The sequence below is a fragment of the Salvelinus alpinus genome, chromosome 18 (genome assembly GCF_045679555.1).
Source record: "Salvelinus alpinus chromosome 18, SLU_Salpinus.1, whole genome shotgun sequence".
Lineage (NCBI taxonomy): Eukaryota > Metazoa > Chordata > Actinopteri > Salmoniformes > Salmonidae > Salvelinus > Salvelinus alpinus.
In genome coordinates, this window is record NC_092103.1 from 821273 (window position 1) to 835280 (window position 14008).

Below are 14008 nucleotides of genomic sequence, written 5' to 3' on the forward strand. Positions count from 1 at the left end.
ATGTGGTAACCAGTTATAACTGAGTTTTTACTGGATATGAACTAATTAATACTCACAGGCTCTCCTTCGTGACCAGGTGGACCAGGATGCCCTCTCTGTCCCTGAGGAGAGAAACACAAAGAAATGAGTACCACGCATAGAGACAAATTGAGAGCGAGCAAGTGAGAAATTATAGATTGAAACAGTTAAAGAAATTAGGTAAAATTTGAGAGAACACTGAAGAATAATGAAAGGGCACACGCAGCGAGAGTACTGCAGTCACGGAACACTAGCTAACACTGTTCTTCTTGTTCACCCACATATCTACACACGACCCTAACTCAATCACCAAGTTTGCTGACGACATGACAATGGTAGGCCTCAACGGCACGACAGTCTACAGGGAGGGCTAGAGCCCTGGTGGAGTTGTGTCAGGAAAATACCCTCTCCCTCAAAATAAAAAACAAAGGAGCTGATCGTGGACTACGGGAGACAGAAGAGGGAGCATGCCCACATCCACATCGATGGGGCACAGTGTAGAGCGTCAAGAGCTTCAAGTTCCTTGATGTGCACATCACTGAGGACCTGAAATGGTCCCACCACACCGACATCATGGTGAATAATGCACAACATCAGGCAGCTGTAGAGATGTGGCATGGCCCATAAGACCCTCACAAACTTCTATAGATGCACCATTGAGAGCATTCTGTCAGGCTGCATCATCGCCTGGTACGGCAACTGCACGGCACCTCAACCGAATGGTTTTCCAGTGGGTTGTGTGGTCAGCTCAATGCATCACCGGGGGCACACTGTCTGCCTTCCAGGCCACTTACAGCACTCTGTGTCAAAGGAAGGCCAAGAAGGTCATCAAGGACCTCAGCCATCCGAGTCATGATCTGTTCACTCTGCTACCATTTAACAGAAAGAGACAATACAGGTGCATCAAAGCCGAGACCGAAAGACGAGAAAAACAGCTTCTATCTCCAGGCCATCAAACTCTCGAACAGTCATCATGCCATCTCCTGTAGTAAGTGGGAGTAGTAAGTAGTACTCCTGTAGTAAGTAAGAGACAAATATAGACTCACTCAGTAACACAAGACACATACACACAAGCTCACACACCTCATACTCAAATATACCACCTATTTAATAAAGGCGCTGGAGGGGATGGCTGCCGTTTTACGGGCTACTAACCAACTGTGCAATTTTCTTTGTTTTCTTAGCATTGTTTGTAACTCATTTTGTACATAATGTTGCTGCTATTGTCTCTTATGACCCAAAAGAGCTTCTGGACGTCAGAATAGCAAATACTCACATTGAACTGGACAAAGATTTTCTTTAATGAGTCCGACGTGAAGGAAATACTGCTTTGTCCAGACGGCCCAAATCCCCATCATCGGTGTGAAGAAAAGACCAAGGAAAAGGGGGAGGACAGCGGGGTCCCTTGGAAGAATTTGCAGACAAGTAGGTAAACCACCACTACTCTCCGTATTATTGGCTAACGTGCAATTATTGGAAAACAAACTGGACGGTCTACGATTAAGACTTTCCTACCAATGGGACATTAAAAACGGTCATATCTTAGGTTTCACCGAGACGTGGCTGAACGACAACGCGGATAACAAAGAGCTGGCTGGCTTCTCAGTGCATCGGTAGGACAGAGAAGCTATGTCTGGTAAGACGAGGGGCGGGGGCGTGTGTCTATTTGTCAATAACTGCTGGAGTGCAATGTCTAATATTAAAGAAGTCTTGAGGTATTTCTCACCTGAGGTAGAATATCTTATGATAACCTGTAGACCACATTTACATTTACATTTAAGTCATTTAGCAGACGCTCTTATCCAGAGCGACTTACAAGACCACAATATCTACCAAGTGAGTTCTCATCTATATTATTTGCAGACGTTTATTTACCACCACAAACCAATGCTGGCACTAAGACTGCACTCAACAAGCTGTGTAAGGCCATAAGCAAACAAGAAAATGCTCATCCAGAAGCGGCCGGAGACTTTAATGCAGGCAAACTTAAATCCGTTTTACCTCATTTCTACCCTCATGTCACGAGTCCACAGAAGAAGAAAAATTCTAGACCACCTTTACTTCCACACACGGAGACGCATAAAAAGCTCTCCCTCGCACTCCATTTGGCAAATCTGACCATAATTATATCCTCCTGATTCCTGCTTACAAAACCTAAAGCAGGAAGTACCAGTGAATCGCACAATACGGAAATGGTCAGATGACGCGGATGCTATGCTACAGGACTGTTTTGCTAGCATAGACTGGAATATGTTCCGGGACTCATCCAATGGCATTGAGGAGAATACCACCTCAGTCACCAGCTTCATCAATAAGTGCATCGACGACGTCGTCCCCACAGTGACCGTACGTACATTTCCTAACCAGAAGCCATGGATTTCAGGCAGCATCCGCACCGAGCTAAAAGCTAGAGCTTCCGCTTTCAAGGAGCGGAACAATAATCCGGACGCTTATAAGAAATCCTCTATGCTCTCAGACGAACAATCAAACAGGCAATGCATCAATACAGGACTAAGAGTGAATCCTGCTACACTGGTTCTGACGCTCATCGGATGTGGCAGGGCTTGAAAAACCCAGCCACGAGCTGCCCAGTGACACGAGCCTACCAGACAAGCTAAATGCTTTTTGTGCTTGCATCGAGGCAAGCAACACTGAAGCATGCATGAGAGCACCAGCTGTTCCGGACGACAGTGTGATCACACTCTCCGTAGCCAATTTGACAAAGACCTTTATACCGGTCAATATTCAGACGGATTACCAGTATCGGTACTCATATCATGCGCGGATCAACTGGCAAGTGCCTTCAACCTCTCCCTGACCAAGTCTGTAATACCTACATGTTTCAAACAGACCACCATAGTCCCTGTGACCAAGAAAGCGAAGGTAACCTCTCTAAATGGACTCCTGAGTGGCGCAGCAGTCTAAGGCACTGCATCTCAGTGCTAGAGGCGTCACTACAGACCCTGGTTCAATCCCGGGCTGTAGCACAACCGGCTGTGATTAGGGGCGGTACACAACCGGGAGTGCCATAGAGTGGCTCACAATTGGCACAGTATCATCCGGGTTAGGGAGGGTTTGGCAGGGGTAGGCCGTCATTGTAAAATAAGAATGTGTTCTTAACTGACTTGCCTAGTTAAATAAAGGTTAAATAAAATAAAAAAAATTAAAATTATTACCGTCCCATAGCACTCACGTCGGTAGCCATGAAGTGCTTTGAAAGGCTAGTCATGGCTCACATCAACACTATCATGCCGGAAACCCTAGACCCACTCCAATTTGCATACTGCCCCAACAGTTCCACAGATTACCCAATCTCAATTGTACTCCACACTGCCCTTTACCAACTGTACAAAAGGAACACCTATGTGAGAATGCTGTTCATTGACTGCAGCTCAGCTTTCAACACCATAGTGCCCACGAAGCTCATCACTATGCTAAGGACCCTGGGACTAAACACCTCCCTCTGCAAATGGATCCTGGACTTCCTGATGGGCCGCCCCCAGGTGGTAAGGGTAGGCAACAACACATCTGCCACGCTGATCCTTAAAATCGGGGCCCCTCAGGGGTCCGTGCATAGTCCCCTCCTGTACTCCCTGTTCACCCACGACTGTGTGGCCAAGCACGACTTCACCATCATTAAGTTTGTAAACGACACAACAGTGGTAGTAGACCTGATCACCAACAACAATGAAACACCCTATAGGGAGGATGTCATAAACCTGGCAGTGTGGTGCCAGGACAACAACCTCTCCCTCAATGTGAGCAAGACAAAGGAGCTGATCGTGGACTATAGGAAAAGGAGGGCCAAACAGGCCCCCATTAACATCTACGATGCTGAAGTGGAGCAGGTCGAAAGTTTCAAGTTCCTTGGTTTCCACATCACCATGAACTATCATGGTCCAAACACACCAAGAAAGTTGTGAAGAGGGCAGGACAACACTTTTTCCCGCTCAGGGGACTGAAAAGATTTGGCATGTGTCCCTAGATCCTCAAAATTGTCAAAGACTCCAGTCACCCAAGTCATAGACTGTTCTCTCTGCTACCACACGGCAAGTGGTACCGGAGCACCAAGTCTAGCACCAAAAAGGCTCCTTAACAGCTTCTACCCCCAAGCCATAAGACCGCTGAACAATTAATCAATTGACCACCCGGACTATTTACATTGACCCCACCCCCCCTTCTTTTTACACTACTGCTACTCGCTGTCTATTATCTATGCATACTTACTTTGCAAATGACCTTGACTAACCTGTACCCCCGCACATTGACTCTGTACCGGTACCCCATCTATATAGCCTCGTTATTGTTATGTAATTTTCTTGTGTTACTTATATATTAAATTATTTTACATTAGTTAATTTAGTAAATATTTTCTTAACTCTATTTCTTGAACTGCTTTGTTGGTTAAGGGCTTGTAAGTAAGTATTTCACGTTAAGGTCTACATTGTTGTATTTGGCGCATGTGACAAATTAAATTTGATTTCATATATACACACACACACACACACACACACACACACACACACACACACACACACACACACACACACACACACACACACACACACACACACACACTCCCATGATCACAAACACATACAGTGCTGTGTCCCATATAGAGAGAGACATTAAACACTGGATCGTTCGTACCGTGTATTCATATACTGTATTCTTATATACACTACTTTACATTGCATTTTTGTGAAATAACATATGCCATTTAGCAGACTCTTTTTTTAGAGTCATGTGTGCATACATTTTACGTATGGGTGGTCCCAGGAATCGAACCCACTACCTGGAGTTACAAGCGCAATACTCTACCAACTGAGCTTAAAAGAACCACACTGTGCCATACTCCACATATTTATATACTGGATTATTGTTCACATACTGGATTATATACTAAAGGGCCGATGAAGACTTAGGAAATGTATGCCTTTCCTACACACTTCTCAGTAGTTGGTATCAGGGGTTGGAACCTACATGATTTTCCAATCATTTCGTTCTGAACAGAACCATCTTTTTTTTGTTCTGTTCCACTGTTCTGACCAGCGAAATAAAGTTCTGAACCGGTTCGAACAAAAAAGATTCCGGTTTATATTGTTCGATAAAAGATTCTTTGAAGATCCTTCAAAGTAAACTCTCATTGATCTTAATTTAACGAATACACCATAGAAATATGTTTCTACTGGTGTCTTCGCCCCAAGACATTAGCGACCGTTGCACAATTGTTTGTGTTAGAGATCTAAATCTAAGATCCGTGTCATCACAAAGAAGGAACTTCAAAAACTTCAGTGAACAGGCTTCTTTTTTTTTTACATGATTTGTATTTCGGTGACCTTGATTGTATTTCAGTTATACCTCAACCTGATTTAGCTTTGAGCCTTTTTGCAGATGTATTCAATACTATTGTGGATAATCAGGGTTTAATGGTAGATTGAATGCCTGGTACACTCCGGGGTCATTCATAAAAGAGATGATGCTTGGGTCAAGGCAGTGTCGTCAGTTTTGGGACCTGTTCTCTTCACTATTTATATAAACACCACAGGTCAATCTGTTAAAAATGTTAAACTTCATCTATATGTGCATGATACTATTAAATTAAACAGTCAGATTTTATAGCTATTGTATGAAGGAATCGCCTGCTGTTTTATAACTTGTGCTCAACACAGGCAAAACTAAATACTTGTTTTTAAACTCTCATAAGAATGGTACTGTAACGCCCGTCGGAAGAAGTGGACCAAGGTGCAGCGTGGTACGTGTTTTCACGATTCTTTATTTTCTCAGAACACCAAACAAAACAACAAAAGAATAACGAACGTCACATTCTGTAGGCTTCACAGAGCTAACAAAAAACAACATCCCACAAAACTAAGGTGGCAAAACAGGCTGCCTAAGTATGATTCCCAATCAGAGACAACGATAGACAGCTGTCCCTGATTGAGAACCATACCTGGCCAATATATAGAAATAAAGAACATAGAGTTTCCCACCCGAGTCACACCCTGACCAACCAAACATAGAGAATAAAAAGATCTCTACGGTCAGGGCGTGACAGTTACAGATGAACTACATGTTCACTCAGATGGTTCGAAAGTGTTCCCATATATACAGTTGAAGTTGGATGTTTACATACACTTAGGTTGGAGTCATTAAAACTCATTTTTTCAACCACTCCACAAATGTCTTGTTAACAAACTATAGTTTTGGCAAGTTGGTTAGCACATCTACTTTATGCATGACACAATACATTTTTTTCATTTATAACTCACTGTATCACAATTCCAGTGGGTCAGAAGTTTACATACACTAAGTTGACTGTGCTTTTAAAAAGCTTGGAAAATTCCAGAAAATTATGTAATGGCTTTAGAAGCTTCTGATAGGCTAATTGACATAATTTGAGTCATTTGGAGGTGTACCTTTGGATGTATTTCAAGGCCTACCTTCAAACTCAGTGCCTCTTTGCTTGACATCATGGGGAAATCAAAAGAAATCAGCCAAGATCTCAGAATATTTTTTGGGGACCTCCACAAGTCTGGTTCATCCTTGGGAGCAATTTCCAAACGCCTGAAGGTACCACGTTCATCTGTACAAACAATAGTACGCAAGTATAAACACCTTTTGACCACAAAGCCGTCATACCGCTCAGGAAGGAGACGCGTTCTGTCTCCTAGAGATTAATGTACTTTGGTGGGAAAACTGCAAATCAATCCCAGAACAACAGCAAAGGACCTTGTGAAGATTCTGGAGGAAACAGGTACAAAAGTATCTATATCCACAGTAAAACGAGTCCTATATCGACATAACCTGAAAGGCCACTCAGCAAGGAAGAGGCCACTGCTCCAAAACCGCTATAAAAAGTTCAGACTACGGTTTGCAACTGCACATGGGGACAAAGATTGTACTTTTTGGAGAAATGTCCTCTGGTCTGATGAAACAAAAATAGAAATGGTTTGGCCATAATGACCATCGTTATGTTTGGAGGAAAAAGGGGGATGCTTGCAAGCCGAAGAACACCATCCCAACCGTGAAGCACGGGGGTGGCAGCATCATGTTGTGGGGGTGCTTTGCTGCAGAAGGGACTGGTGCACTTCACAAAATAGATTGCATCATGAGGAAGTAAAATGATGTGGATATATTGAAGCAACATCTCAAGACATCAGTCAGGAAATTAAATCTTGGTTGCAAATGGGTCTTCCAAATGGACAATGACCACAAGCATACTTACAAAGTTGTGGCAAAATGGCTTAAGGACAACTAGGTCAAGGTATTGGAGTGGCCATCCCAAAGCCCTGACCTCAATCCCCTAGAAAATTTGTGGGCAGAATTGAAAAAGCGTGTGCGAGCAAGGAGGCCTACAAACCTTACTCAGTTACACCAACTCTGTCAGGAGGAATGGGCCAAAATTCCCCCAACTTATTGTGGGAAGCATGTGGAAGGCTACCTGAAACGTTTGACCCAAGTTACACAATTTATAGGCAATGCTACCAAATACTAATTCCAGCCAAAACCATTATCTCCGCCAATCATGGTTAGCGGGTTGTCTTTTTCCGTGGCTAAACCAACTTGGCTTGTCATTTAACAATTTTATTCGTATTTACAGATGGCGTACAGTACAAGCTTGTTATTAAGGCACATGAAAGTTCACATGTTCCAGAATTCATTTCTGCCAAAAAATGCATTTTGATAGAAAATAAATGTTGATGTTCAAATGTGAAGTAGTGACGTGCGACATTCGCCTAGTTTCCTGAAACAAGTCACATATGTCTGATGTATTATCCCTTGACAACGTGTGCCTGTATCATAACAATTTGATTACTCTACTAAACTCATAATTTATCCTCTCTATGAGGACAAGGGTAGTAGTTTACATTGTCATCAGAGAAGAGGCTTCCACACACACACACACACACACACACACACAGAGAATCCAATCCAACAGAACCTCTGTCCAAGTTCCCGATATCAATTTCCTAGAAGTATGACTCCAGTCAAGACTTTCCTGCTCATTATGACACCAGTGACTTACATGAGTATGTCCCCCCCTCCACCCTGAGCCCCCCTCCTCCTGCTGACAGTATGAACCTCCTCCCTCCCTCTCCTTCATTCCGAACAAAACTGTAGCCGACCCAGCTGACACAGATTGTAGAAGTGGTGAGCACAGCAGAACCCTACAACTCATCCAGAACGCCGCAGCCCGTCTGGTGTTCAACTTTCCCAAGTTCTCTCACGTCACCCCGCTCCTCCGCTCTCTCCACTGGCTTCCAGTTGAAGCTCGCATCCGTTACAAGACCATGGTGCTTGCCTACGGAGCTGTGAGGGGAACGGCACCTCCGTACCTTCAGGCTCTGATCAGGCCCTACACCCAAACAAGGGCACTGCGTTCATCCACCTCTGGCCTGCTCGCCTCCCTACCTCTGAGGAAGTACAGTTCCCGCTCAGCCCAGTCAAAACTGTTCGCTGCTCTGGCACCCCAATGGTGGAACAAACTCCCTCACGACGCCAGGTCAGCGGAGTCAATCACCACCTTCCGGAGACACCTGAAACCCCACCTCTTTAAGGAATACCTAGGATAGGATAAAGTAATCCTTCTAACCCCCCCCCCCCCCTTAAAAGAGTTAGATGCACTATTGTAAAGTGGTTGTTCCACTGGATATCATAAGGTGAATGCACCAATTTGTAAGTCGCTCTGGATAAGAGCGTCTGCTAAATGACTTAAATGTAAATGTAAACCGCTGGCATGGGTCAGAACCTCATGGGTCTCCCAGTCACTGCCAGTTGTGACACAGCCTGGGATTGAACCCGGGTCTGTTGTGACGCCTCAAGCACTGTGATGCAGTGTCTTAGACTGCTCACCCTCTCAGGAGGCACCCAGCAAATTGATTTTAACAAACAATTGGTCCCCCAAAAAATGCGGCCCTCCGTTGAATTTCCAAATCCCGATGTGGCCCTCAAGCCAAAAAGTTTGCCCACCCCTGTTATAGAGCAACAAAGCATAAGGAGAGAGAGAAGATAATCTCCTGCAGCTCAAAAAGGGACACACACACACAGAGAGAGAGAGAGCGAGAGAAAAACAGAGGAGAGAGAAGATATATAATAGTGACTGACTCATACCGAACTGTCTTTTCTTACGGTCATGTTCTAGCATATTTGGCTGACTGATGTTATGACCTCACACACATTGTGCAGAGAGTATTCTTTCTTGGTCCAAACTTGTGTTTGTATGCATTTGGAGTACTAGACGTGTGTGTGTGTGTGGGCGCATTTGTGTGCGTGTCTGGGCCACATTGCAGCTCACATCTTGACATAGAGAGGGACCCATTCCAGCTCACAACACGAGACTCCAGTTATATGGGCTTTCTGATGAGAAAGTAGTAGAGGATGAGAGGCAATGAGGTTTAAAGCAAACGATAGGTGAGTGTCTGTCTCTCTTACCTTTCGACCAGCCTGGCCGATTAGTCCAACTTGGCCAAGAATGCCTGGGTCTCCCTGAAAGACAGTCAAACACATATAAATACATATCATCTCAATACACAACCTAGATTCAAGTTAGACTAAACTTGAATAGAATGACTTTATTGTACTTGATAAATATACAGTTTGCTGGTCAAGGAACTGGTCAAGGTGAAGTTAGGTGACGGGCGGGGGGGGGCTTACCTTCTCTCCTTTAGCGGCTGTTCCAGATGAGAGACCAGGGTCTCCGTTCCTCCCCTGAGAAAAACACAGAGAAAGAGGACCAATTAGTGACGCTTAAAAAAAAACAAAGCACACTTATTCACACTGACACATACAACCACCTAACAGTGATACTTGGTTATTTGGTCCTATTTTACCATACGTAGATAAACGTTATGCCGTACCGCAGTGAGTACCTATACTGTAATTACACTGCTTTTATATGGATACTGTCAATTGGGTTTGATATAAGGTATCATGAAGTGGGAAAAAACTCCTCTCCTCACACATGGGAATGCTATGTTCATTACCTCATTTTTGATAGCTTTTGAGGCCTAATCAATGAATGAATCATCATCTATCAATATGATTGTCACAAGATATTAGCAACAACCTGCTCAAACAGCGAGTGACCGGAGTGGAAGGAGTGAAAGCAACCCTCCTTGGACACATGGGAAACCTTATGATTGTAGCAGTCTTTTTGAGGTACCCCTCCTTGGAAAAACCATATGGTTGTATCGGTTTCTTGAGGGGTACCCCATCTACAGACTGTCTCCGGATCACTCTGTGGTGAGATTTCTCCCCAGCGGCCTTCCTGCCAGACAAAACAAGGATTCGTTGTTGGAGTGAAGAGAACAGTAATGGGTCTCTACACTTCAAAGCCGCAGGTCGGAAATTTAACTCATCGTATGGACTTCTTTTTCCCAAAGAGCTCCTGGGATTTACAACTTTTCTGTATTAAGGGGTGATGAAAGAGCACTATCGGGGAGCGCTCCTGCACATCAAACACTTTGAAAACGTTCTTTCAACACACCTGCTTAACGAAGCGAGCGGCTCTGACTCTACCCCCCACCCCCCCAAGCAACACCTAAAGGCGTGTGTTTACAGAGGATAATTTATGTTGCTCAACTGGAGACATTGCTGCTTTGACGTACTACGTAAGCTAGTAGGCAGCAGCTACTCTTCCTGGGGTCCGGCAAAATGAAGGCAGTAATACAATACATTCACAACAGACAGCAGTTGTACAGGACGAACATAAGTACAGGTATGCGTTTTCAGAATTGACATTATGTGTGTGCCCTCTGACCCTTACTCTACTACCACATATCTACAGTGCAATACAAAATCCATGTGTACCTGTGTGTATGTTATCGTGTGTGTGTATGCATGTGTCTATGTCTGTTTGTGTTGCTTCATAGTCCCCGCTGTTCCATAAGGTGTATTTTTTATCTCTTTTTAAAATCAAATTTTACTACTTGCATCTGTTACTTGATGTGGAATAGAGTTCCATGTAGTCATTGCTCTATGTAGTACTGTGCACCTCCCATAGTCTGTTCTGGACTGTGAAGAGACCTCGTGGCATGTCTTGTGGGGTATGTGGGGTGTGCCAGTAGTTCAAACAGACAGCTCGGTGCATTCAACATGGCACAAGCGCATTCGCACTGTGTTGAGCAACACAAAAAAAAAAATTTTTACCGTTATTTTACCAGGTAAGTTGACTGAGAACACGTTCTCATTTGCAGCAACGACCTGGGGAATAGTTACAGGGGAGAGGAGGGGGATGAATGAGCCAATTGTAAACTGGGGATTATTAGGTGACCGTGATGGTTGAGGGCCAGATTGGGAATTTAGCCAGGACACCGGGGTTAACACCCCTACTCTTACGATAAGTGCCATGGGATCTTTAATGACCTCAGAGAGTCAGGACACCCGTTTAACGTCCCATCCGAAAGACGGCACCCTACACAGAGCAGTGTCCCCAATCACTGCCCTGGGGCATTGGGATCTTTGTTTAGACCAGAGGAAAGAGTGCCTCCTACTTGCCCTCCAACACCACTTCCAGCAGCACCTGGTCTCCCATCCAGGGACTGACCAGGACCAACCCTGCTTAGCTTCAGAAGCAAGCCAGCAGTGGTATGCAGGGTGGTATGCTGCTGGTAAATGAGGAAAAAGTTGGTGGATGTATTCGATAGATTTTTTAAATTAAATGTATGAGTTTCATAACATCGCGGAAGGACCGCAGTTGTATAGGTATACTTTTTCAGAATTGACATTTTTACAAGTATTGGCTGATGTTGACGCAATGTGGCATAGCCACAGGAAGTATGGGTGTTGAAGGTGCTGCAGCACCCCCTGGTTGTGAAATGGTAAAACTGTAATGTGTGTTGCAGTAAAATAAAACATAAAATGATTGATATAAATGATAATGGGATTGGGGTAGGGAATGGGAAAAAAACATGGAATATTTATATATGGGGCCCATTCTGCATGGAGAGCTCTCAGCTCTGTTTATATATGGAGCCCATTCTGCATGGAGAGCTCTCAGCTCTGTTTTGTAAACGGTGAGCTCATAATATGCTCTTATCTATTCAGTTGTGGGGATTTGAGTCAGACACATGCTCTGCTGTACCTCTCCCCTCGCTCTCTCCCTTTTCTATTCTCTCCCCCTTGTGGTGGATATCAAGTGATCTGGGGGGCAGGTAGCCTAGTGGTTAGAGAGTTGGGGCCAGTAACTGAAAGGTTGCTGGATTGAATCCCTGAGCTGACAAGGTAAAAAATATTTTGTTTTTCCCCTGAACAAGGCAGTTAACCCACTGGTCCCCAGTAGGCTGTCATTGTAAATAAGAATTTGTTTTTAACTGACTTGCCGGGTTAAATAAAACTGGAGCAGTGCTCGCAATTAGTTATTCACTTCTGTTTTCTATTAGTTTACAATTCTAAACTTAACGAAAAGGGAATGGAAACAATATCTAGTAAGTAGCATGGCATTCTCTCACCCACAGCTCGCAGGCCTGCTCCTGCACATGTCAAAGGCCTGCTCCTGCCCATGTCAAAGGCCTACTCCTGCCCATGTCAAAGGCCTGCTCCTGCCCATGTCAAAGGCCTGCTCCTGCCCATGTCAAAGGCCTGCTCCTGCCCATGTCAAAGGCCTGCTCCTGCCCATGTCAAAGGCCTGCTCCTGCCCATGTCAAAGGCCTGCTCCTGCCCATGTCAAAGGCCTGCTCCTGCCCGTAGCAAGCAACACAGTGCTGGGATCAGACCAGTGAGTGGTGCTTTCCTCCCGCTGGTGCTGGATAGAGGTGAAATGCTTTTCTCCACTTTTTGTCCATTTGTGCTCAGTTTTAATAGACACAATCTTAGTTACAACATCGCTCTCTTTATCTCTCTCCATTGTAATTATGAAGTACAAAGACATTTGCACTCTGTTCACAACGGTCTTTTCCTAGGCACATAAGTTTCAAATTTGAGTTTCTAAAGGCTAGAGCTGCCACTTTCAAGGAGCTGGACACTAATTCGGATGCTTAAAAGAAATCTCACTACGCCCTCCGATGAACCATCAAAAACATAAGGCGTCAATAGAGGACCAAGATGGAATCCTACTACACCGGTTCTGATGCTCCTCGGATGTGGCGGGCTTGCAAACTATCATGGATTACAAAGGGAAAACCAGCTGCGAGCTGTGCAGTGACGCAAGCCAACCAGACGAGCTAAATGCCTTCTATGCTCGCTTCGAGGCAAGCAACACTGAACCATGCATGAGAGCACCAGCTGTTCCAGACGACTGTGTGATCATGCTCTCCGTAGTCGATGTGAGTAAGACCTTTAAACAGGTCTTACTCACAAACAGATTACCAGAACGTGTATTCAGAGCATGCGATGACCAGCTGGGAAGTGTCTCCACTGACATTTTCAACCTCTCCCAGACTGTAATACCTAAATGTTTCAAGCAGACCACCATAGTCCCTGCGCCCAAGAATACCAAGGTAACCTGTCTAAATGACTATCACCCTGTAGCACTCACATCTGTAGCCATGAAATGCTTTGAAAGGCTGGTCATGGCTCATATCAACACAATCATCCCAGACACCCTGGACCCAATCTAATTCACATACGCCCCGACAGATCTACAGATGATTCTATCTCTATTGCACTCCACAGTGCTCTTTCCCACCTGGAGGAGAGGAACACCTATTTAATGCTGTTCATTGACTACAGCTCAGCATTCAACACCATAGTGCACTCCAAGCTCATCAGTTTGTGGTGCATTCACTCATAACACTTTTTGAGTGATAAATTAGTGCATCGTCTTCAAGAGTAATAAGGTAAACAAATGCATGTATTATTCTCAAACATAGTCCATACATTCATTATTTGTAACAATTAGATCTTTCATTGCTTTAAACTAGTAGCTAGCTCATCTTGATCATGTGTTGTTCCTTCTCTCTTTCTAGAAGCAATCAGTTACAAGACAAAAATACAGATTGAAGCCTTCAATCAATCTGAGGACAGCGAAATATATGTGCACCAGACAGGT

The 14008-nt window shown here is 44.4% G+C and overlaps 1 protein-coding gene across 1 annotated transcript in view; it reads right to left on the minus strand.

Annotated features, from left to right (window-relative positions):
• LOC139544466 (collagen alpha-1(XXVII) chain B-like) overlaps window positions 1-14008 on the minus strand; it is a 205405-nt gene that overhangs the window by 147769 nt on the left and 43628 nt on the right. The window contains exons 6-8 of the mRNA XM_071351593.1: window positions 9676-9729; window positions 9454-9507; window positions 57-101 (exon numbers count right to left, since the gene is read on the minus strand). Of these exons, the coding sequence (XP_071207694.1) occupies window positions 57-101; window positions 9454-9507; window positions 9676-9729 (153 nt within the window). The remainder of the gene's footprint in view (window positions 1-56; window positions 102-9453; window positions 9508-9675; window positions 9730-14008) is intronic.